Source organism: Bos grunniens, chromosome 14 (genome assembly GCF_055505025.1).
Source record: "Bos grunniens cultivar Pamir isolate PY7600 chromosome 14, Bosgru_T2T1.0, whole genome shotgun sequence".
Taxonomy (NCBI): domain Eukaryota; kingdom Metazoa; phylum Chordata; class Mammalia; order Artiodactyla; family Bovidae; genus Bos; species Bos grunniens.
Window position 1 is genome coordinate 40,420,897 of NC_141178.1, and position 27,059 is coordinate 40,447,955.

Sequence of the window (27,059 nt, forward strand, 5' to 3'; positions counted from 1 at the left end):
AAAATTAACCTATTTAGAATTTTAATTAATAAATCAGATTTTTCTTTGAATTATGTAATAACAATCAAAGCACTATTGTTCCAAATAGTATTTTTCTTACAAAAGGTATCTGTGGATTTGGCAAAAGAAAAGATTTTACTTTCTTCCTCAGAAAAAAAAAGTTACTGAAATTAAAATTCAGAATTAAAATTTAGAAACATTTAAAACATGGATTCCTCTCATATGATAAGAACTACTAAAATCTAACAAATGATAAAACAAAGGAGGTGAGTGGAATCTAATAAAAATGTAAAGGGAATTCTCTACTGGGAATATTACATATCTTCTATACATGAAAGGATTGCTAGTATTTTCAGATTTTAAAAATGTAATTTTGTAAAAGGCAGATTTCAATGATGATTTACTACCACATACCTGTGTTATGAAATTCAACTCAATCGGTTTGTCTACCCATGTATATGAATGTGTGTATATACACACCCAATTCAAATGCTACTTAGGCTGGTCTTCCCTGGTGGCTCAGATGGTAGAAGATCTGCCTGCAATGCAGGAGACCCAGGTCTAGGTCTACTTATGTACATGTATGTGTATCACAATTCAAATGTTACTGAGGCTAAATGTTAGTAAATGTTGTTATGAAGCTCAAATCACTTCATTCCACTGTAGATTTCTATTGTTATGCTATGTTATTTTTAAGGTCTAACTAAATAAATTTTAAATTCTCAGTGAAATCAAGGTTATATAAGTTTACACATAAATGTATTTTATATGATTTTAATAAATATAATCTTTATATAAATTAATTATAAGTGCTCTTACATATAAAATTTGGTTACATATTTGAAAAACCTTGAAATGATAGTCAATGTTAAGGTTTTACATAAATTTGAAATTTATCCTGAGACCTAATTAAAATGAAAGTAAACCATTTGGACATCAAAGTAAACCATGGACAAGACAACCAAATGAATGGGAGAAAATATTTGCAAATGTTATGACCAATAAGGGGTTAATATCCAAAATATATAAACAGATCATACAACTCAACATCAAAAGAGCAAAAGACCTGACTAGACATTTTTCCAAAGATGATATTTTCCAAAGCCAAAAGGCAAAGGAAAAGATGCTCATTGTAGTTAATCATCAGAGAAATGCAAATTAAAACCACAATGACCTACCAACTCACAACTGTCAAAAAGCTATCATCAAAAAGACCCAAATAACAAATGTTGGTGAGGATTTGGAGAAAAGGGAATCCTCTTATACTATTGGTGAAAATATAAATTGGTGCAATCATTGTGGAAAACTATATGGAGATTTCTCAAAAAACTAAAAATAAAATTACCACATGGCCCAGTAATTCCACTCCTAGTCATACATCTGAAAAAACATTAACTCAAAAAGATACACACATCCCAAGATTTATAGCAGCATCATTTACAATTGCCACGATAATGGAAGCAACCTAAGTGTCCATCAACAGATGAATGGATAAAGAAGATGAGGTATATATATAGGTATGTACATACACACACGCATACAACCAAACAAATGGAAAGTGGAATACTACACAGCCATAAAAATGCAAATTTTGCCATTTGCAACAACATGGATAAACATGAAGGGAAGTATGTCACTTAGAGAAAGACAAATACTATTACTAATAGTATTTGTATATAAATTACAAATACTAATACTATTACATCACATATGTGGAATCTAACAAATAAACTAATGAATGTAACAAAAAAGAAACTGACTGAAAGATAGTGGTTACCAGGGTAAAGAGGGAAGGAGAGAGAGGCAGTTTAGGGTGGGGCTTACAGAGGTTTAAACTACTATGTATAAAATAATTAGGCCATAAGTATATATTGTATAACACAAGAAATATATGCAAATATTCTAAGAATTATAAATGTATTATCACCTTTAAAAACTGTGAATACTGTACATCAACTATACATCAATAAAAAATTTAAAAAGTTAAAATTATCAGTTTACAACAAAAGATCTTTCAAATACTTAAATATTTTCCTTAACTGACTTGGATTCAGAACAGCTCTCATGTACCATTTTCACATTTATTTTAGTGAACAAGAATGCTTCTTTATCCACATTTCCTTTTCTATTAAACCATTTCTTTTCTGTCCCTTCCTTCCTCCCTTCAGTAGCATTAAAAATAAGTCAAAGTAGCAATAGGACTAAAGAGATATTTGGAAAGAAATTGAATTCTTTGCAAAAGTGGCGACATATTTTCAAAAGGAATTTAAAGTTTTAAACCCAACTGATTGCTCTTTGGTTGAAGTTTCTTCTCAATGTGTTTCTTGGTCTGCAAATCATCGATAACTGACTTACGGAAGTGAATAAAACAAGTAAAGGAAGCAGGAATTCTCTACTATATGTTTTGCCCTGCCCTCAGGGGTCTTCGATGTTTCAGATTATGAAAAACATCACCACTGGTGATTTTAATACTTAGTTTATACATCTATCTACATCTGGGGTTACTCTGATAATAAATTTTGGAAACGTACAATAAGAAATCTACTGTATTATGTGTTTTTATCTTATTTACAAAGTTTGACAATTGTAATTTCAATGTGATAGTAATCATTACAGAACTATCAACATCAATGTTTTCAGAGTGCCTCTATGCTGTTTTTCTTTAAAGGGTCCAATTCAGTAATGACAATGCTACACGAAAGGTAGCACTGTCTGAAAGATATTAAGGCAGGAATAAAGAAATCCATTTAGCAGTAAAATCACTGTTTCTGCTGTTCAAGAAAAGAAGGAACATATTTTAAAGCCAACCAAGCACATCTACACAGCATAAATTTGGTGTAGACTAGCAATCTGATATACAAAACAGAATTCCCATCTGATATACAAAACAGAATTCCCATATGAAGTTCAAGGATCCATCCTTACATTGGTACTTAGATTTGGTCAGATTAACATGAAAGTATACTTTTAATCTGTTACTACTCTTTTAATTCAACCACAGAAATGTGTTTGAATGGATTAATGAAAGTTCAAAAAAATAAAAACCCTTTGGTTCACTGGACACTAATATACGGTCCAACTTCTTAGATAGTCCACATAACTTTAAAAACGGAATAAATGAAGAATCCTTAAAATCCCTACCTTCAAATTATAAATAAAATTCCTACTTACCCATTCTAAAACAGGGAGTGGCAAACTTTTCCTATAAAAAGCTAAAAAGTAAATATTTCAGACTTTGTAGGCTATACTCTCTGCCACACTTGACTCTGCCACTATAGCACGATTGCAGCCATAGACAATTCACCAGTGGCCATGTGCAGCCATGTTCCAATAAAAATAACTGTTGGGCAGGATTTGGCCCTCAGACCACAGTTCAAAAAGATCACCTGCTCTAAAACATCAAAATTCCATACTTGAGAGGATGCCAATTATTTTAAATTTTTAAAACTCTTAATGAAAGGCAGATTTCAATGATGATCTAAAATTTTACCATAAAGAGTTACGATCAAAATCACTATCTTATAGTCCAAGACAAAAATACGTAACTTTTTGTCAAGCTGATACATTTATATAAATGATGGACCCAGGGTTTTTAAACGGACTATCTCTAGTTGTATGTAACTGCCATGATATGAATAGTATATCTAGAAAGGAAAAATGCTGTGGCAGACTTTCCAAATATTCATCGCTGAATGAGCGTTTTTGGCAACGCTGCAAATATTTGGCAACATATCCATCTATTTCTGAGTTGAGATAAACTTTAACCTAGGAAAGGTCCCTGTTTATTGTTGACACCATGAGAGTGAATTTTTAGGAAATAAATAAGCCACTCAGTCCTGTACACTATAACAGAGCAGAAGAGATAAAACAAAAAGATGACTTCTTAAATAATTTGGGGATAAATTTTACCAAGAGGTATTTTGTATCTATGTATACATCTATAGCTATGATGTTTCAAGGCACTCAAAGTTTCAAAGCCTTCCATACTTCTACTATTGGTTAAACTCATTGATTAAATTCTATATAGATAACGTAGTAACTCAATTCCATGGCAAACTGAGCTTCCTTAGTCTAATAGTTGAAATAATTTTTATCCACATAGGAAGCCAAACTGTGCAATTCTAGGTTGAGGCATTTCTAGACCAATAATGAAAGTCAGAGAAGTTCATAAAAATCTAAATAATGGTACACACAAACCACACACATCAAAAGACTGGCTTATAAGAAAAGCTTGTTTCCACTCATATAAATATATACTCAAAACCCAGACATTCATTTCTCACTCCTGTTAACATAAAGCATGAGAAACCAATTTATTTTTTCATAAAAAAAAAATGCTCCTTATCTGCATTGTTTCTCTAGTTTTACCACACATACTATATCCTATCTCCAAAGTAAACTTCTAGTTCTTAGAGTAATTGAACAGAAGTAAATCTCTGCAATTTGATACTTTCACTATTGAAAATTATCAGCTGAAATACCATTTAAGTTAGTAATTAACCATTAAGAAAACATAATTCTCTAGGTACAACTGTGTAAACTCGCTGACATAATTCAAGTATAGCAATATTTATTTAAAACTCTGGGTTTCATCATATTTCTAATATCTCTAGGAATAAAGAAAACTATTTTTGGCACAAGAAAAAATTTTCTATTAGGGTGTATTTTGCTTTAAAAAATTCTGTTAAAATCAGCTGACTCACAGGTTGTCTAGAATTATCAAAAGAAAGTGAAAGTGAAAGTGAAGTCGTGTCTTTTTGTGACCCCATGGACTATAGTCTACCAGGCTCCTCTGTCCATGGGATTTTCCAGGCAAGAGTACTGGAATGGATTGCCATTTCCTTCTCCAGGGGATCTTCCCGACCCAGGGATCGAACCTGGGTCTCCCGCACTGTAGACAGATGCTTTATCATCTGAATTTTTCCAAGTAAAAAGATAAATTTTTCTATGGTGTGATTTCAATATATGCTAAATATTATAGATCACTGATATATATGACTGCAGGCAAACACAACAAAGATTATACACAGCAGGCTTTAAATAATTCCAAACCACTAAAATGACTCATTTTACTAATCTCAAAAGATGCTCAACTTCTTGAACATTATAGCTAACCAGATGTCTTAATTCTGTCTTTACTCAATTCTGAATTATCTGTGTCAACAAAAATCATGATAATCATTTTTGTTGTTGTTCAGTCACTAAGTTATGTCTGACTCTTTGTGACCCCATGGACTGTAGCACACCAGGCTTCCCTGTCCTTCACTATCTTCTAGAGTTTGCTCAAATTCAGACCCACTGAGTCGGTGATGCCATCTAGCCATCTCATCCTCTGCTACCCTCTTCTCTTTTTGCCTTCAGTTTTTTAGTATGAAAAGACAAAAGAACAGTCATACAAACCTCAAGTAATTACAAGTACCAGAACCATGATTCTGTGATGTTGCAAAAAGTTGACAAATCAGGAACTGAACTTATTGATTCACTATTATTTCATATATTCACCAAAAATTTGTGTGTCTGTATGCCAAGTATTATACTACATTTTGTAGTTACATCTGTAAGCAAAGCAGACACAGAGCTTTGCCATCACAGATTTTATAATCTAGTAAGGGAAAGAGACAAACCATTACCTCAGTAATTCTAAAAAAGGAATGAGCTCTGTCACTAACTGGACAGCTATGAATGATTCTATTCAGTATAATAATCATATTACTATCAGTTAATACAGTAGTTATATTAACTTACAGTAATACAGTAATATATTGGTCAGAAGCATACATCACCACTCTCTTTCCAGCAGTTAGAAACAGTCCTTTAACACATAAGCATCATATATAGCATGGACAAATGAGATTTAAACAGTCATGCCTGACAGTTTAATATGGGACAAACAAAAATTTTTAAATCTTTATAGCATTACAGCAGTGCACAACTTGTAAAATTCTTGTGCCCAAAGTTTTTCATCATTAGTAAAAACATTTTCTCCTAAATATTAATAAATGTTCATCAGCTGTCAAGGTATAAGCAGAGTAAAAGTTGTCAGAGCAAGAAAGACAAAACATAAGAACAAACTCAGGTAGCTACTAGTTAGGGGCAAAGTAGGATCTAGAAATATAGTATTTTAATCCAAAATCCAGTAACCCTTTTCATTTTACCAGCCAGCTTCACATGCCCTCTTAAAAAGAGTGTCAGTATAACTTAATACTGCCAACTGGTTAAGATTACCAGTATGATAGGAAAGGTACTAAAAAAATTACCAACCTATAATTCACAGTCAACCATAAATGAAACCTCCATTTATAAACTTAAAACATATTGATATTTCTATATTTACGTATCTAATGAGTCAACTCAGTAGAGCAGCTATAAAAAGAAAATCAGATCAGTTTTTTTTTAGCACTGGGAGATGAGAACCTTTTACTTTCAAACACCTGTTCTACTGATAACCTGTCTCTTTCTTAAGAATAAAGAGACACTGATGTATAGAACAGTCTTTTGGACTCTGTGGGAGAGGGAGAGGGTGGGATGATTTGGGAGAATGGCATTGAAATATGTATAATATCATATATGAAACGAGTCGCCAGTCCAGGTTTGATGCATGATACTGGATGCTTGGGGCTGGTGCACTGGGACGACCCAGAGGGATGGTATGGGGAGGGAGGAGGAAGGAGGGTTCAGGATGGGGAACACATGTATACCTGTGGCAGATTCATTTTGATATATGGCATAACCAATACAATATTGTAAAGTTAAATAAAATAAAATTAAAAAGAAAAAAAAAGAATAGCCTGTCTCTTCTTTTTGGAAGCATGACAAAAACAAAGAATTTAACTAATCAGATCTTGTTAGCTGATCTTGTTCTTTTTCTACAATGAAAATACAATAAATTATCTTTAGCTCTTAAACACTTTACATGTAGTCCAAATTAGGAAACAAAAGGCAATTACTCTCTATTGATAGATACCATCCTATATATTTCCTATATAAAAGCCAAACTAAGACTCTAGATCTGAAAATAACATGTGTCATGCTTCCTAAATCAACTTTATAAACACTATCTGTAAATACAAAGAATAAGGTTACATTCTAATAATCATATGGCCATCCCTTAGTTTTCTTGTTTATCAAAATGAAAAGTGAGTTTCTACTAGTATTCTATTGAAAGACTTCTATGAAAAACTGTAGTGTTATCAATGAATTTTCCCACATTAATTGCTGAAGGCTTAATAATGCTATTTTATTAAAAACTATAGAAACACACACAAAACTATAGAAACTACATAAAACTCTAATTTCTACATAAAATTATAGAAACATAAATAGCATTAAATTTTTATAGTTTGTATCAAAGTATACATGAAGTTTACACCAACCTCAGTTCAGTTTAGTTCAGTTACTCAGTTGCGTCTGACTCTGCGACCCCATGAATCACAGCACGCCAGGCCTCCCTGTCCATCACCAACTCCTGGAGTTCACTCAGACTCACGTCTATTGAGTCAGTGATGCCATCCAGCCATCTCATCCTCTGTTGTCCCCTTCTCCTCCTGCCCCCAATCCCTCCCAGCATCAGAGTCTCTTCCAATGAGTCAACTCTTCGCATGAGGTGGCCAAAGTACTGGAGTTTCAGCTTTAGCATTATTCCTTCCAAAGAAATCCCAGGACTGAACTCCTTTAGAATGGACTGGTTGGATCTCCTTGCAGTCCAAGGGACTCTCAAGAGTCTTCTCCAACACCACAGTTCAAAAGCATCAATTCTTCGGCGCTCAGCTTTCTTCACAGTCCAACTCTCACATCCATACATGACCACTGGAAAAACCATAGCCTTGACTAGACAGACCTTTGTTGGGAAAGTAATGTCTCTGCTTTTCAATATGCTATCTAGGTTGGTCATAACTTTTCTTCCAAGGAGTAAGCGTCTTCTAATTTCATGGCTGCAGTCACCATCTGCAGTGATTTTGGAGCCCAGAAAAATAAAGTCTGACACTGTTTCCACTGTTTCCCCATCTATTTCCCATGAAGTGATGGGACCAGATGCCATGATCTTTGTTTTCTGAATGTTGAGCTTTAAGCCAATTTTTTCACTCTCCTCTTTCACTTTCATCAAGAGGCTTTTGAGGTCCTCTTCACTTTCTGCCATAAGGGTGGTGTCATCTGCGTATCTGAGGTTATTGATATTTCTCCTGACAGTCTTGATTCCAGCTTGTGCTTCTTCCAGCCCAGCATTTCTCATGATGTACTCTGCATATAAGTGAAATAAGCAGGGTGACAATATACAGCCTTGACGTACTCCTTTCCCTATTTGGAACCAGTCTGTTGTTCCATGTCCAGTTCTAACTGTTGCTTCCTGACCTGCATACAGATTTCTCAAGAAGCAGGTCAGGTGGTCTGGTATTCCCATCTCTTGAAGAATTTTCCACAGTTTATTGTGATCCACACAGTCAAAGGCTTTGGCATAGTCAATAAAGCAGAAAGAGATGGTTTTCTGGAACTCTTTTGCTTTTTCCATGATCCAGCGGATGTTGGCAATTTGATCTCTGGTTCCTCTGCCTTTTCTAAAACCAGCTTGAACATCTGGAAGTTCATGGTTCACGTATTGCTGAAGCCTGGCTTGGAGAATTTTGAGCATTACTTTACTAGCATGTGAGATGAGGGCAATTGTGTGGTAGTTTGAGCATTTTTTGGCATTGCCTTTCTTTGGGATTGGAATGAAAACTGACCTTTGCTAGTCCTGTGGCCACTGCTGAGTTTTCCAAATTTGCTGGCATATTGAGTGCAGCACTTTCACAGCATCATCTTTCAGGATTTGAAAGAGCTCAACTGGAATTCCATCACCTCCACTAGCTTTGTTCGTAGTGATGCTTTCTAAGGCCCACTTGACTTCACATTCTAGGATGTCTGGCTCTAGGTCAGTGATCACACCATCGTGATTATCTTTGCCGTGAAAATCTTTTTTGTACAGTTCTTCTGTGTATTCCTGCCACCTCTTCTTAATATCTTCTGCTTCTGTTAGGTCCATACCATTTCTGTCCTTTATCGATCCCATCTTTGCATGAAATGTTCCCTTGGTATCTCTAATGTTCTTGAAGAGATCTCTAGTCTTTCCCATTCTGTTGTATTCCTCTATTTCTTTGCATTGATCGCTGAGGAAGGTTTTCTTGTCTCTTCGTGCTATTCTTTGGAACTCTGCATTCAGATGCTTACATCTTTCCTTTTCTCCTTTGCTTTACTTCTCCAATAACAGTAGGCTCATCTTTTTAAAATTTATATATATTTTATGACTGTATAGTATTGCTTTGTAGATTTTCACAATTTGATATTCAAACATAGCTACACATTATTTTTTTTTACATTATAATAAAACCATATGTAAAGAGACCGATGCTTATCACCAAAGAGAAGTCAATTTGTATCATGCTACCAACTCTTTGACAGCTGTGTGGCTTTGATCAAATTACTTTGCTTCTCTGATCCTCTCCTCCTATGGCAGCGGGGTGGTTTTAATAACAATAATGTTAAATATCTAGCACAGTGCCTGATACATGCTTAAAAAAAATTGTTAGTATAAAAGGTCTACTGTATTTTAAGCAATTTCCTTAGACTAGATTCTCAGAAATAAAATTATGAAATGGAAAATATGAATGTTTAAGGCTCTTGATAAATGCCACCAGAACCTCTTCCAAATTGGTTATACTAATTTAGACTCTCAAGAGCATTATGTGAGCTCCTGATCAGCAATATATTAAAAGTCAAACTTAGAAAATTGAGATGAATGAAAAAGCCAACTGTGTGTGTGCTTGTGTGTACTAAGTCACTTCAGTTGTGTCCGACTCTGTGCGACCCCATGTTACCTAAACAAATAAAATCTTAGTATCAAGCATATATGAATATACATATCACTAAAAATATAAATTCTATGTAGACTTACCCTACATGAGGGGCTGGAATCCCTTTATGGGAGGGAGACAAGGTCTGAAGTTTGTTTCCCGAAGAGCTGCTAACTGAAGACACTTTACCTGAAGGAGCACCTTTTAATAAAAAAGGTATTAGTTTTAATAACACTCTGAAAAAGAAAAATCACATTAACCAGAGCATCTGACAAAACAATGCTTTCATGGCAATAAATCTTCATGGCAAAAAATCAAAATGAATTATCAAATCAAAAATTAAATAAAATTTTTATGGGACAACATACAGCATCCTTCATTTCTAATTTCTGTACTTCTTTCTTACAATTTACATACAAATGAAGGTACACTTCAGCAATCAAGATCTTCTTTAAACCATTAAATATTTGCCTATTAAAGATAATTATAAAGTTCAGACAGGTATAGGCAGAAACAAGGGAAAAAAATACTGTGGACAAAGAATCAAGAAAAGGACCTTGGTTGACTACTCTGAAGAGATGATATATCAGTAACTACCTTGAGGGCAGACATTTAGGCTAAAAAAGGACTACAGAACATCTAAAAGTAGAAGCTACTGAAAGTTACTCTATTTTTACCCAAAATAATTACTTATCTTCCACATCAACTCCTAATAAACCTAGTTTTAAATAATCCAAAACGGAATACTGTCTTCATTTTCTTCTCTACTGATTCTGATATTTAAAAAAAAAAAATCAAGTTATTTGACAGATCTCATTACCTACAACAGTTTTGCTAGTGCCGCTTGGTTGGGGTAATCGTGATGATCCCGATGAGGTGGTCCCAGGAGAATTAAACTTCTTAAGTGCAGGCGGCTTATACTAAAATAATGAAAACACAATGTTTTATCAATATCACATTTTGATTATGGATTACAAACCAGTATTTCAAAAGCACACATTTCCTTCAATGAGTCAGATGTTTTACCACCTACTCAAATTACCCAAATTTAGAAAGAGCAGGTTAAAATATATCACCTTAAAGAGAAGTTTCCCAAGAAATGTTCCTTCTCTTAATTGGCATACTAAAATTTTGGCTCAGATGTCCTGCTGCTAAAATAGAGAGTAAGAGTAACTTTTCCCAGGTCAAAGAAAACAATAATGGATCAAATGGAAAAAAAATTCCTCAATGTTAAGATTTTAAATGCCAACCATATTATTAGAAAAAAGGTAAAACCGCCCAAAGATGCTCACTTGGTGATATGGCTTTAAAGGTCAAGCTCTTTGTATGTTCCTTGGTATGGTTTTGTATTTCATATATATAATCCAGGCACATATCTTACTGATGAAAATTCCTAAGAGCACATAGAAACCTAAACAAGTTTTAAATAGCTGTCTAACGGATTACTGCCCCAATGTGAAAATAAAGAGCTAATTCTTCATTAACCTCACCAGAACATGTTCCATGAATGGGATATGGGCTGAGAAAAGATAACGGTATTTCAGCTTATCTCATTTATTCTCATTTTTTTCTCTATGGAGAAATATCACCATCAAGTTTGTTTTACTGTCTCTTATTTAAACAAAAATTGTCTCTGTCACTGAATATAAAAGCATCTCATTGATCACCCACTCCAATATCAAGAAGTAAACTTGCCCAGGGTTACACCCAACTTAACGGAACAGGAATTAAGACTCATACTGTCTTAGTACTAGCCCTGTACGCCAACTATAAGGTGATTATTGTGCTTGCCTGTGTACTTGAGCCCTACGCTTAGGACTTTATGAGAAAAACCGGTTTTAAGCCCAACTTTTAAAAATCAAATCATATTTATAACCTATTATCAGTATAAAATTTAAGATGCTCTGCTATTAAAAACTGCTGGCTAAGCACAAACATTAAAGTCACACATTGTAACTCTTCAAAATTCAGTACTTGACCTTTTACAAAAATAAATCTTGTAAAAGGGTCACACACACACACACAAATAACAAGCACATTTGACACTATAATGCCAGAAACTTCAATTTCTTAACCACTTGGCAACTAGAAAACCTTCAATAACTGTCCGTCAAATGAACAAAATGACTAGGAGACTTTGGAAATGTATATGGAGCCACATAAATATACTGTTTCTTGGAAAACCTGAGGTATTTCCTGTAGTATCAGTCTTTCTCATGAAAATATCAATACTACTGAATACATTAGGAAAGATTTTAAAACACTATGGAAAACAAGACCTAACAAAGACTTGTCAAAATATTAGAGGCATGCCTACTAAAAATATGGTCAATAAAATTGGATTAAGAAACAGGACTGGTGACTCATTTACATTTTGCTAATTATCAAAACAGAGAACAATATACAATGAGAGGTCAAGTATTAGGCAGGAAGAGCCCCAGCAGCATTATATACTGGGAATAAAGATTTTTATGTATATATTAGGAATCTCTATATTAACTTAATGGCTTATAAACAGAAAAAGGCAGAATCTCCTTCAAAAAGTGCTTTGTTTTTCTGCTCTGTATTAAACCGCCTATTATTTTACTCAGTTTTTTGGTCAGATTTTCTGAGATGATGAGAACCTAGCCCAACTGTATCTATCTCCTACAGTATTTCCTATTACTTTCAACCAGAACAAGTCAGGGTAGTTTCCTTACTGACTCCTCATACTACTCTGAATGCCTCTTGTTTAAAACATACTCATATATCTCTCAGTAACTGGCTGTTCCCCTGACCTAGATAATATGACTCCTTCCTTAATGAGCTATATTTTATCTGTTCTACACATCAAGCTGAAATTCTACTGCTAGGCATTCAGGATGACTTTAGCAGCAACAGCAGCAGCAGCAGCAATGATTTCGCATAAATTCATTTTAATGATCAGAATAACAAAATCTATTTTTACAGTTATATCAATATGTGTTTCATTTACCATGTATTAAGGAGGTGATTATTTCATATGTTTTTATACAGATCACAAACCTAATACATTTCCTTGGTAAAATATTTATGTTCACAAAGACTTTTCATTTCTGATAAAATGGGAGAAGGTATATATTTATTTGGACCAGGGCAGCATTCAGCCCAAAGATGGGCACAATAAAGGATAAAAATGGTAGAGACCTAGTAGACGCTGAAGAGACCAAGAAGAGATGGAAAGAATACACGGAAGAACTGTATAAAAAAGATCTTAATGAACCAGATTACTATGATGGTGCGGTTAGTCACCCAGAGCCAGACATTCTGGAGTGTGAAGTCAAGTGGGCCTTTAGAACTGCTGTTAATAAAGCTAGTGGATACGATGAAATTCCAGCAGAACTATTCAAAACCGTAAAGGATGATACCATCAAGGTGTTGCATTCATTATGTCAGCAAATCTGGAAGACCCAGCAGTGGCCACAGAACTGGAAAAGGTTAATACTCATCCCACTTGGATGAGCTAACCACTGGACAATCACACTCATCTCCCATGCTAGTAAAGTCATGCTTAAAATCTTACACACTAAGCTTCAGCATTATATGAACCAAGAACTTCCAGATGTCCAGGCTGAGTTTAGGAAAGGAAGAAGAACTAGAGACCAAACTGCCAACATTCACTGGATTATCAAGAAAGCAAGGGAATTTCAGAAAAACATCTCTCTGTTCCACTGACTACACTAAAGCCTTTGATTGTGTGAATCATGACAAACTGTGGAAAGCTCTTACAGATGGGAATACCAAACCATCTTATCTGTCTCCTGAGAAACCTGTATGCAGGTCAAGAAGCAACAGTTAGTACCCTGTGTGGATTGGTTCAAGATCGAGAAAGTACAACAGGGCTGTCTGCTGTCGCCCTGTTTGTTTAACCTACATCATGAAAAATGAGAAGTCATGAGAAATCCCAGGCTGGATGAGCTACAAGCTGGAAACCAACTAGACTTTAAGAAAAATATTTATAAAGCTATCACAGATAAAAATAACATCATGGTCTGGAGACTATAAATAAAGGCCAAAATTGATTTTATGTAAAATCAAAATAGTGACTACTTCATGGATGCTTGGGGCTGAGAGTGACAGAACATTACATTCTGGGACTGAAATAGTGCAGTGAGGCTTTTGTAAGACTAAGAATAGTCTATTTCTCAATGTTCTTGTGGTTACACATGAATTTATGTGTTGTGCATTTTTTTCTGCATATAATTTACCAAAAAAAAAATAATGGGAAAACTATAAGAAAAAAGTCAGAATAAAAGTGTTGTAAAAGATAAGAGCTTAGAGACAAATATTTAAATATTAACTATGGTGATAACTTTTAAAATATATACATGTATACTTAATTTTCCATAGAGAATAGAAAGCCCTTTAATAATCAGAAAACATTATTAACAATTGAATGGCACATTTTCAGACTTAAAACTTCACTACTTTAAAAGTAGGGTAAGTAAGAATCAATCAGAATACTGAAAATTCCTAAACACAAAATATTTACTGTGTTGCTTGAAACTCATAAGGTAACTCAACCTAACCTAATCTGATACAGCGTCTAAATTATGCATGGGTTATTTAATTTGTTCTTTTAAATAACAATATGTAATTTAGCATACATTAGATAACATTATTTGGTCTGCTATGTCTTCATGGGTCTATGTTAATACAACCATGCTTGAATTTGATAAAATTCCTAATGAAGAAGAATTATGAAAGCTTAAATGGTAGAACTTTTTCTTTAACTACAAGAACCTGATCTTTACTGTATTTGTAGTGGGCTGCAATAAGGCCAGATTACAGTTGATAAATATGATAAGGAAGCATTTAAGCATTTTTAGGAAAAGTATTCTACTTAGTTTACTAATATAGATCCAGTACTTGGTACAGTGTTACTCAAAAATGAGTGAACACAGATGAGAAAATATAGAATTAGACTGAAATAAATATATATGACTGAGCATGGAATCAGAACTGAAAATTTAAGGTTCAAACTAAAAACTACCTGGATTTTACATGTATGAATCATTTGGCACCACAGTGTTGAAATAAACTCATCTTATTATATTTCCTTTACTCTTCTATTTTATTCTTAAAGATCTTGTTGGGTGTTCTTAAACTGTTTAAAAGATATGCTTTGTTTGCCATCTGTTTTGGAAATTCTTCAAAATGAGGTTTCTTTGCTGTTCTTTCCCCACAATGATGATGATAACAATCATATGCTCTATTTCCAAAAATATTTACAGAAATTCAATAGCAGGATTCTCTCAAGGAGGTCTCAATTGCAATGGGATCTTTTAATCCAATATTTTATTCATAAGTAACAAGATAAGTGAATTTGATTATTCCCATTTGCTAAATTTACAGTCCAAAAGAAAAGTTAACAAATGAAAGCTTTGTGAAACATAAAATTTGCTTACAGCAGAGTCTGGCAGGCTACAGTCCATGGGGTTGCAACACTCAGACACGACTTAGCGACTAAACCACCAGTAAACCACTACATAATACTGTCTAAGTTTTTATGTAACAATATACTTAAAGGAAAACAACAGTAGTGCAAAAATAAAGTACACATTACAAAATTCTCTTATGATTTATGGTTCTCTAACTGCTTTCACATACATCATTTCATTTGTTTCTCACAATAGTTACACAGATTACTTCACAGGTGAAGAAATAAAGGCTTACATATATATTAACGTCACTTTTGCCTAAAAGTTCAAAAGTAGAAGTCTGGATCTGAACCTATGCTTTCATTTCCTGAAATGTGTTACTCACATATCACATGAAAATATTCATTATTCACATGATTTTCAAACATGAATTTTTACTGCCAATTTCTCACTCATCTAACCCCTCTGCTGCTGCTAAGTCACTTCAGTCACGTCCGACTCTGTGTGACCCCATAGACGGCAGCCCACCAGGCTCCCCCGTCCATGGGATTCTCCAGGCAAGAATACTGGAGTGGGTTGCCATTTCCTTCTCCATCTAACCCCTCTAGTTTCCTCTGAATCTGCTGTAGTGATTTTTAACCCTTTCTCCATTTTTCCCTAATACCTCTTTAAATCAAGTCTACTTCAAATTTTGTTCTCAAATAGCCATTCAAATTTCTTACTAAATCTTTGTAACATTAATATATAAATTTTAGCAGGTGAGAAAACTGTAGTTAAACGTTCTGTAAAGAACAAACACAAAACCGTGAACTTAAATCACCTTGTTATTTATTTGCAGGAATGATTACAAGGATTACCTGTGTCCGAGAGGTTGATTTTCCTTTGGTATCAGTAGAAAATTTGCCTTTATTACTAATACGTGCTGCCTGTTCTTTACAGAAATTTATATGTCTATCAGCTGCATTTTCATTAAATCTTCTCTGGCAATATGGACACTGAATATAGTCTAAAATAGAAAAAAGAAACAGATTAGTAACAAAATACTTGAAATGAGACATAAAGAATTATAAGTTTTATAAACAGTAACTTAAGACATATACACCCTGTTTGCGAAGCAAAAACTTGTTTCTTTATAACTACCCAACCTGACTTATCAGAACTTAGTAAAGACATTTAAGAAAAAAAGTCTGCTAGCACATGCTACATCACAATTTTCTTCCAGCTTAGAATCAAATTTGAGGGGTGAAAAACAATAAATCCTCACTACAAAAAAATAAGGAAAAATGTTAATTCATTTTTGCCTCTATAATACTATATGTTTTCATCATACATATCTTCTTATCTTTTTTATATGGTAGACTAGGTTAAGTAGTAATAACACATTACATTAAAAATATACTTTAAAAATTGGGCTCATCTGTTAAAATCTTTAATTTTGGTTAGATGAAAGCTGTCAAGAAATAATGTAAAAGACTTTATACAGTTTTATTTTCTTTAGAGGTCCCAACAGATGGAACAAGTGATAAAAATATATCTAATTAACATAATTAATTCAAGTTTAAGAAACAGCAAATGCTTCAAAGATTAAATATGCTTCCCAAATGTAATGCACATTATAAACAAAATTTCTTATAAAATTAAATCTTAAAGTTATCCCAGAAAAAAACAAATTTTGTAGCAGTGTAAAAGATTTCAAATCTATGAGATATCGAGAAGAAATAAATATAACTTAGCAAGGTCACACAAAAAAAATCAATTTATTTCAAAAGGTTTACTTTTTGAGATGGAGTTTGCCTTTTAGAATTTACACTCATCTCAAGCTCAGAAATTTGTTCTGCTAACTATTGAAAGACATCTAAAACCTCTAATAACAAAGAAGTTGTTTTGTTAGGGCTAAGAGATAAAAAAATCTCTAAAGTTCAAATTATCCTGAAGAACTGCCACTCTCTCTCTCTCATTGACTTATGCAAACATGAGAAATATACCCATTTTGGTTCAATCAGATAAAATATACAAACACCTCTAAAACAAAGAGAGAATTCAGTTTCATGGGGAAAATTAAGGTAGAAATAGAAGAGACTCACACCCAGATAGAACATTTCAGAGTTACTCAAAGCATTAAAGTTAATTACTAAGACTCAAACAGGATTGGCCAACAAGGGCCCATGGGCCAAATCCAGCTTGCTTGCAACATGTTTTCATAAAATTTTATTGGAACACAGCCATTTACATATTTTCTGTGGCTGATTTCTACAAACAGTGGCAAAAAGGAGCAGCTGCAACAGAGACCTTATGGCTTTGGATTAACCTAAGCCCTTTATAGAAATTGCTTATCAACCTCTCTTCTACAATAAAATGTTATAAAGGATCATATCTAACTTTCCCTTTACTAACAAATTAATCCCAATCTAGAATACTAACACAATTTTAAAGCAGCTAACTTGCTATATTAAAATAAGTACTTCTTGAGGCTACTCTGTACCCAATGGCAATACGTCAATGGTGCTATTTTAAATCTTTCAGTATCTCAATTATCTCATATATGGTGGCCAGCATCTTGCCTTGCTTTTGGTAAGGATAAACAATCAACTTTTACCCACCAAATGAAGAAAATATAAAAATACATGAATTTAGGGCAAATTTAGTAGTATCTGTTTATATGGTGGTTATCCCACTAGAATAACACATTTTCAGAAGCAAATTATTTAATTCCCCTTTCTAGATGAGAGAATACCAAAGAACTAAGCAATGTAACTATCTGAATCTTACTGAATGTCTACATTTCAATTGACAGTATGCATGATTGAAATGTTTTCCTGGAACATTTAATAGTTACTACAATAATTTTTAAATTATATTAAATACTAAATGGCCACCCACTCCAGTATTCTTGCCTGAAGAATCCAATGGACAGAGGAGCCTGGTGGGCTCTAGTTCATGTAGCTGGAAAGAGTTGGACACGACTAAGCGACTAACACTACACGACTACAATAATTCTTAAATTATATTAAATGCCTTACAAAAAGTACTGAGAGAAAAAGTTTAAATCAAAGTACTGACATAAAAATATAATGCATTTCATGTTGAATACTGCTATGTCTTCATAAGCCTAAATGCCTGGGCTATCACCATTATTTTACAGGAAACTTACCAAGATTATGTTTCATCAAGTTCAACTATTATAAATTAAATTCAAGAATATCTTAATATTTTTAAGAATTCTATCAATACTATCAATATTTTGTCCCCATATAAACACTTTCTGTCAAAATATGTCATATACCAGGATCATAAGACGGTGGAGGAGGTGGGGGAAGTTTGCCACCCTCTTTCAGCACTTGACCAAGGCCTTTAGCTGCTCTTATTGTGGCAATGAACTCTTCATGCTTTCTTCTCCAATTAGATGGCTTCTTTGGTGGTTCAGGCTGTAAACAAATTTAAAAAAAAAAAAAAAAAAAACTAGTTTTCAAAAACAGTTTTTAATATATTAAAACAAAACTCAAGAAAATATTTTAAATGTTCTCTTATCAGGAGTCCTTAAAATAATCTTCTTCCCAAAGTTATAATTTTAAAAAGAAACTTTAGGCAACTGTATTTATATGCAATTTTTAAATACAACTGTAAATTGTGTCAGCCACTGCTAAATTGCCTTCTGTCAGTGTTATAAACATTTAACCCACCACTCAGGATGTATTTCCCTATTTTCCCATAGTTTCTCCAACAATGTATGATAGTGAAATTTTGTTTTTTTTTTAACTGATGAGAGAAGTGAAAAACAGTTCTTTCTGTGGTTTTTAATTGGCTTTTTCCCTATAATGAGTGAAAACGAACATCTTTTTGTATCATCATGAATTATTTGTATTGCCTTTTCTGTGGTGTGTTTATAAAGCCTGGTCAACATATCTATTGGGTTACTGGCCTTTTTTCTGTTTTTAACAACTTCAAGTAGTTTTTTTTTATAGACTAGCCTCACCCTTCCGCCACAATATATCTCTTTTAACCTTGTCTAAGTGTCCTCTGATATGCAGAATTTTTATTTAAATGCAGTTTAACTTACTCTTTCTTTTACTGTCTTCATATCTGTAGTCACTTAGCAAGGTCCAACCTCACACCAAGGTAAAATAAAAATTTCCCATGTTTCTACCTAGTCCTTTCATGGTTTCATTTTTAAGATTTTTAAACTTTTTTTCATTTGGAATTTATCTTGATGTATGGAGTGACATATGGACTCAACTTTATTTTTTGTTTTCTAACATAGCTATGCAGCTGTCTCACCATCCTTTACTGACTTTTCTCCCTATTGAACGGAGACAACACCTTTATCATATTCTGTTTGGCATTTGGGCTTATTTCTGAACTGCCGCGTTCGAGATTCGCGGCAGTGTTCCACTGTTTCAACTGCATGTGTCAATACTCGTTTTTTAAATATTGAGATTTTATAATATTTTAATATGCAGTAAGGGCTTCCTTGGTGGCTCAGTGGTAAAGAACCCGCTTGCCAATGCAGGAGCCATAGGAGATGTGGGTTCAATCCCTGGATTGGGAAGATCCCCTGGAGAAGGAACAGAAACCCACTCCAGTATTCTTGCCTGGGAAATCCCATGGACAGAGAAGCCTGGCAGGCTACAGTTCATGAGGTTCCAGAAGAGCTGGACACAACTGAGCGACTAAACAACAAAGGTTAACTCTACTTTATTGTGCTTCTCTCTCAATCTTTTCTGGTTATTCTTACACGTGTATTTTTCCATTTGAGCTTTAGATTCAGCTTGTTTTTTTAAACTACATTTTAACTGGAAAAATTAAACATTACATTCATATACAACTTAAAATCTCTATTTAGCTGAGATTTACTTACCTAAGAATGTGATATATTTCCATTAGAAGACATGTTTGTTTGGGTCTTTCAGTAGTTTTTTAAAGTATTCTTTGTGAAAGTTTTCCACCTTTATTACTATAAGGTTTATTCCTAAACTGGAGAAGGAAATGGCAATCCACTCCAGTATTCTTGCCTGGAGGATTCCATGGACAGAGAAGCCTGGTGAGCCCCAGTCCTTGGGGTCACAAAGAGCCAGACACAGCTGAGTGACTAACACTAATTCCTAAATATTTTATATTTTGTGCTGTTCTTTCTTAAGAATCTTTTAATCATTTTTATATTTCAATGAGTTGTTTGTTGAAATATGAAACCTTTCTGCATATTAACATTACATCCCATTACAACAATAGCCTTTTACTTCTTTTTAATGACTCTATTATTAAAAGAACCACAAAGGAAACCCCTGGCCTAGATGCCTGCCTTTACTATTAAATACATGCGGACATTTAAGGAAGAAAAAGCATCAATCTTTTAAAAACTCTTTCAAAAAATAGAAAACAAGAAAATAACTTTCAAACTAGTCATTATGAAAGCAACGAAATTGATTACACAGACATTCCTGTTCTGCTTCTCTAAATCAACACGTGTCCAGGAGGCCTGCTGCTGCCATCTATACTCCCTCAATTCTTACACTAATCACTTCAAACACAGGACACTTTAAAGTGGCCCCCTCACCTTCAGAAAGAGTATTATCTTTTCCATTAGTGCTTTCTGAGAGCCTCTGCTCTGGACCTCTTCAGATCTCCGTGCCTCCTCCCTACTTCCTCCCTCCTGGCTTTTGTCCAATTTCAGACAGGCTCATTCCACTTTCAGCTCATTCCAAGTTCCTGCAGCTTACCCCAGTTCCTGCCTCTGCTGTGATAAACAAGGGATATGTACTTTCAGATAAGACCCTCATCTTTAAGGAGTCACCTTTCAGGGTGAGGAGACCCCCTCAACTGTAAGGTGGCAGGTTCTCAGATTCTAGGCCATGGGCTCCCCAGCAACTTCCTGCTCTTCTACTGTGGTAGTTTCTCCTGGATCTCAGTTTCTTTGGGCAGCTCTGAGATAACCTTGTGGCTCAGACAGTCAAGAAACTGCCTATAATGTGGGAGACCCAGGTTTGACCCCTGGGCTGTGAAGATCCCCTGGAGAAGGAATGGCTACAGACATGACAAAGCGACTTTGAGAGGAGAAAGAGACATACTTTGTTTGTAGTCCCTGGAGTCAGCCTGAATTTCTCCAAAAATGGGAGCACTGTGAGCACACCACGCGTGCTCAGTTGCAGCTAACTCTTGACCTCATGGACTGCTGCATGCCAAGCTGCTGTGTTCATGGGATTCTCCAGACAAAAATACTGGAGTGGGTTGCCACTTACTCCTCCAGGAGATCTTCCCAACCAGGGATGGAACCTACATCTCCTGCATCTATTGCACTGATAGGCGGACTCTTTACCACTGTGCCTGGGAAGCCCATACTATGATGTTTAAAATCTTCTAATACACTGTTTCTCCAATTAATATGCAGATGATTCATTCAAAGATTTTGTTAAAATGCAGATTCTAATTTATTATGTCTGGGAGGAACCTGAGATTCTGCATTTCTAACAAGTTTCCAAAACAGTGCTACTATTACTGCTCTATGGACAGCACTTTAAAGAGCAAGAAAATAAAACTACTTATCGTAAAGTAAGTTTTTACTTGGCTTTTTCTTAAAGATTAATTTTTTTAAGTATACAAACCTCCTCTTTAAAGAAATAACCTGGATGTCCATCTACAGATGGATGGATAAAGAAGCTGTGGTATATGTAAACAATGGAATATTACTCAGCCCCCCCCAAAAAATAATGAATGTGAGTCAGTGGAATTGAGGTGGATGAACCTAAAGTCTGTTACACATGGAGTGAAGTCAGAAAGAGAAAAACAAACATCACATATTAACACACATATGGGATCTAGAAAAATGGTTATTGATGAACGTACCTGCAGGGCAGGAACAGATAACAGACTTGTGGACACAGTAGGGGAAGAAGAGGGTGGGACGAATTGAGAGAGCAGCACTGACATATATACACTACCATGTGTAAACAGAGCTAGTGGGAAGCTGCTGTGTAACACAGGAAGCCCAGCCCTGTGGGGAGGGGAGACTCTAGAGTGAGGCGAGATATACACACACACACTATGCCTGATTTGTATTGTTGTATTGCAGAAACCAATACAACACTGTAAAGCAATTGTCCTCCAATTAAAAAACAAAATCACTGAGAGATCACGATGGATAAACTTAATGTAATTCCCTTAATAATTCCACAAGACAGATAACTACTATCACCATTTTACAGAAAACAGAAGCCAGGGGTAAATCCGGACAGTCTGACTGTTGAGCCAGCTTTCCAACTCACTACTTTATACTGCCTCCAAAGATTTAATTAGTTTATGTAGGCTACTTAAAGTTAACATAATCACATATCTGGCAGGTTACCAGGGAAAACTAAATAAAACCTTGTCCAAGCTTCTCCATCCTCCCCTTAAATATTCATAGACTGAAAAACAAAGATGAACTGACTTCTTTTTTATTATCAAAGGACTTTACTAGTATGATTAACTGTCCCATAGGGAAATGCTTTCCTGTATACAGTGGAAGTGAGAAATAGATTTAAGGGTCTAAATCTGATAGATAGAGTGCCTGATGAACTATGGAATGAGGTTCGTGACACTGTACAGGAGACAGGGATCAAGACCATTCCCATAGAAAAGAAATGCAAAAAGGAAAAATGGCTGTCGGGGGAGGCCGTACAAATAGCTGTGAAAAGAAGAGAAGCGAAAAGCAAAGGAGAAAAGGAAAGATATAAACATCTGAATGCAGAGTTCCAAAGAATAGCAAGAAGAGATAAGAAAGCCTTCTTCAGCGATCAATGCAAAGAAATAGAGGAAAACAACAGAATGGGAAAGACTAGGGATCTCTAAAAGAAAATCAGAGATACCAAAGGAATATTTCATGCAAAGATGAGCGCAATAAAGGACAGAAATGGTATGGACCTAACAGAAGCAGAAGATATTAAGAAGAGATGGCAAGAATACACAGAAGAACTGTACAAAAATGATCTTCACGACCCAGATAATCATGATGGTGTGATCACTGACCTAGAGCCAGACATCCTGGAATGTGAAGTCAAGTGGGCCTTAGAAAGCATCACTACGAACAAAGCTAGTGGAGGTGATGGAATTTCAGTTGAGCTCTTTCAAATCCTGAAAGATGATGCTGTGAAAGTGCTGCACTCAATATGCCAGCAAATTTAGAAAACTCAGCAGTGGCCACAGGACTGGCAAAGGTCAGTTTCATTCCAATCCCAAAGAAAGGCAATGCCAAAGAATACTCAAACTACCACACAATTGCACTCATCTCACACTCTAGTAAAGTAATGCTCAAAATTCTCCAAGCCAGGCTTCAGCAATATGTGAACCATGAACTTCCAGATGTTCAAGCTGGTTTTAGAAAAGGCAGAGGAACCAGAGATCAAATTGCGAACATCTGCTGGATCATGGAAAAAGCAAGAGAGTTCCAGAAAAACATCTATTTCTGCTTTATTGACTATGCCAAAGCCTTTGACTGTGTGGATCACAATAAACTGTGGAAGATTCTTCAAGAGATGGGAATACCAGACCACCTGATCTGCCTCTTGAGAAATTTGTATGCAGGTCAGGAAGCAACAGTTAGAACTGGACATGGAACAACAGACTGGTTCCAAATAGGAAAAGGAGTATGTCAAGGCTGTATATTGTCACCCTGTTTATTTAACTTATATGCAGAGTACATCATGAGAAACGCTGGACTGGAAGAAACACAAGCTGGAATCAAGATTGCCGGGAAAAATATCAATAACCTCAGATACGCAGATGACACCACCCTTATGGCAGAAAGTGAAGAGGACCTCAAAAGCCTCTTGATGAAAGTCAAAGTGGAGAGTGAAAAAGTTGGCTTAAAGCTCAACATTCAGAAAATGAAGATCATGGCATCTGGTCCCACCACTTCATGGGAAATAGATGGGGGAACAGTGGAAACAGTGTCAGACTTTATTTTTCTGGGCTCCAAAATCACTGCAGATGGTGACTGCAGCCAGGAAATTAAGACGCTTACTCCTTGGAAGGAAAGTTATGACCAACCTAGATAGCATATTGAAAAGCAGAGACATTACTTTGCCAACAAAGGTCCGGCTAGTCAAGGCTATGGTTTTTCCTGTGGTCATGTATGGATGTGAGAGTTGGACTGTGAAGAAGGCTGAGCGCCGAAGAATTGATGCTTTTGAACTGTGGTGTTGGAGAAGACTCTTGAGAGTCCCTTGGACTGCAAGGAGATCCAACCAGTCCATTCTGAAGGAGTTCAGTCCTGGGATTTCTTTGGAAGGAATAATGCTAAAGCTGAAACTCCAGTACTTTGGCCACCTCATGCGAAGAGTTGACTCACTGGAAAAGACTCTGATGCTGGGAGGGATTGGGGGCAGGAGGAGAAGGGGACACCAGAGGATGAGATGGCTGGATGGCATCACTTACTCGATGGACGTGAGTCTGAGTGAACTCTGGGAGTTGGTGATGGATAGGGAGGCCTGGCGTGCTGCGATTCATGGGGTCGCAAAGAGTCAGACACGACTGAGTGACTGATCTGATCTGATCTGATCACTAGGAAAAGCTATTACTACTGAAAACAGTTTATTTCAAAAATATATAAATCAGGCCTCAAATTTTGACTACTACACTAAAATGACTCTCAAAAAAAAAGTCAAAGTATTTATGTGATTTATTCTTAGCAAATAAAATATCATTACAGGTGGTATTAAGGAGAGATTAGCTAACATAGGAGATCCCTTGCTTGGTTTCAAAGAAGTAAGTAAGCTGACAGTGGTCAATTTGTGGACAATTGAGCAATGGATAAAACTTCTCCCTGGAAGGCATACTAAGATCACAAATGCTGAAAAATCAATCAAGATAATACTTATTAGGCTAAAGCATTTGTAATTAACAGCTTTCCTTTTGTATACTATATGGATTATGCTACTAGTAACAGAGACATAAACTATAGCCAAAGTAATGAACAATGAGTTACAATGAACATGTGTAGACTTTTCAATTATTTCCAGCCTATAGCTCAGGAACTGACTCTCCAATGCTACGAAAACCTCACTGTAGTTGGACAGTACTTTGGTACTTTTGGTACAGGAAAAGGGAGCTTTTGCTGAAATTCAAAATAAACAAGTTTATGATAACTTCTAAACTGAGAACATGACACAGAATTCTGCTTACTCTTCAATCTTAGCATAACAGATAATTATTTTTTTCATTACACATAGCAGCAAGGTTTATACTATTCAAAAGGTCATAGAATTACCCTAGGTTTAAGAGGTTTTACTGTTGGAATATCAGTTCCTTCAGCTCTTTGTCTGCTTGAATCAAAAGTCTTCCGTTTTTTAGTGGCAGTTTTCTGGCAAATAGGTCCATGTTTTTTCTGTTCAAATAAAGAAATACAACACATCATTTTCTTTTCTACAGAAAGACTATAAAATTTTAATTGTCATTAGAGACCAGTTTAAAACCTGAAGATAAATAATAATAAGGCATAAATAAGACATTGCTTAACTAAATAGCTAAATATATATATATATATATAAACATGCTACAAGTCTTCTCACAACAAGAAAATATAAATATTCTCCCAAAATTTTATTGCAAGTTATTTCATATTCTCCTGGTTTTCACACTGCTAAGAATACGGAAGCTAATGCATGTAAGACACAGCCTTTTAAGTGGGGGCAAAAAAGTTATCTTTATTACTAAATACCTGAAAATAGATACTAGAAAAAGGAATGTAAATGGAAAATGTTTTAGCAATAGGATTACAAAAGCTAACATAATAATAATAGTTTGGCTTACTCTACTCAAGCTCACATAACAGTAGTTTGTTAAGACAGCACAAGACAAGGTGGTCGGTCATGTTTCTGTCTTTTCTCCACAATCATCTCTCCCCCTTTCTGAAACTCATTAAGGATTTTTCTTGTGCTATCTAGTCTATAGTCCATTCCTATAGTTCTTTTATATGTGTAATTTTTTAAAATTATGGTTTCCAACTCATTTAAAGCCATTAAAATGGAAGCTCTCTTAAATGATCTCAAATTAACTGGATAAATCATAGTTCTCCTTCCCCTAAATAAAACATGTTGACTAACAACAGAGAGTATACTAAATGCACTTTTTTCTTTTCTGTTTTGATAAACAATGAACAAGTTGGAAATATTAAGCTTTATCTAGGAAAATAGGAAACAGAACCATTTGACTCCATGTTATAGAGCCTCTAATATTTTCAATACAAAATCAATACTCAATTGTTTTACATAGTTGTAAAACACACTTGTTTTCGGATTTCATTCTGACAAACGCAATAATTATAACTATTAGAACAAAATTTCTTATATATTGAAAAAAAAAACATGGTTAACAGGCAACTTTCTAGAAATGGCTGTCCTCATATTGAGCAGTATATATCAAAAGAATGTAGCACCTACTCCAAAAACTGATATACAAACTGACAGTGATTATTTAAATATTAAATAAATGAGGGCCAAAAAAGATATACCACCCCCTACCCCCGTGAAAACTCAGCTTAAAGTTTTGAAAATGGTTTGAAAAACAGTGAATCAATGACAACAAAAAGTTACTTAAGTAAGTATGGAGAAGAAAGGATTAAAGAGCTGTTAAGAGAAGTCTGTAGTCAGGTGGCCATTTTGGATCAGTAATTCCTTCTCACTGCTTTAAAGAAAAACTGGAAATAGTAAGGATGTAAAATAAAATGTGACAGAACTCTAAACAGCAGAGCCATACTCAGAGAAAAATCTTCATTCTAAATGAAAATATTCATAAATACCTATTTATATTTGAAGTTAAAACAGAATATATGATATATTTTTTTCTTATTCTCTATTTAGCTAGATAT

At 34.8% G+C, this 27,059-nt stretch overlaps 1 protein-coding gene across 1 annotated transcript in view; it reads right to left on the minus strand.

The window, feature by feature from the left end:
- The window catches only part of ZC2HC1A (zinc finger C2HC-type containing 1A), a 54,212-nt gene that overhangs the window by 10,938 nt on the left and 16,215 nt on the right, over window positions 1-27,059 (minus strand). The window contains exons 3-7 of the mRNA XM_086335418.1: window positions 25,461-25,577; window positions 18,507-18,648; window positions 16,081-16,229; window positions 10,645-10,744; window positions 9,926-10,025 (exon numbers count right to left, since the gene is read on the minus strand). Coding sequence (XP_086191544.1) covers window positions 9,926-10,025; window positions 10,645-10,744; window positions 16,081-16,229; window positions 18,507-18,648; window positions 25,461-25,577 — 608 coding nt within the window. The remainder of the gene's footprint in view (window positions 1-9,925; window positions 10,026-10,644; window positions 10,745-16,080; window positions 16,230-18,506; window positions 18,649-25,460; window positions 25,578-27,059) is intronic.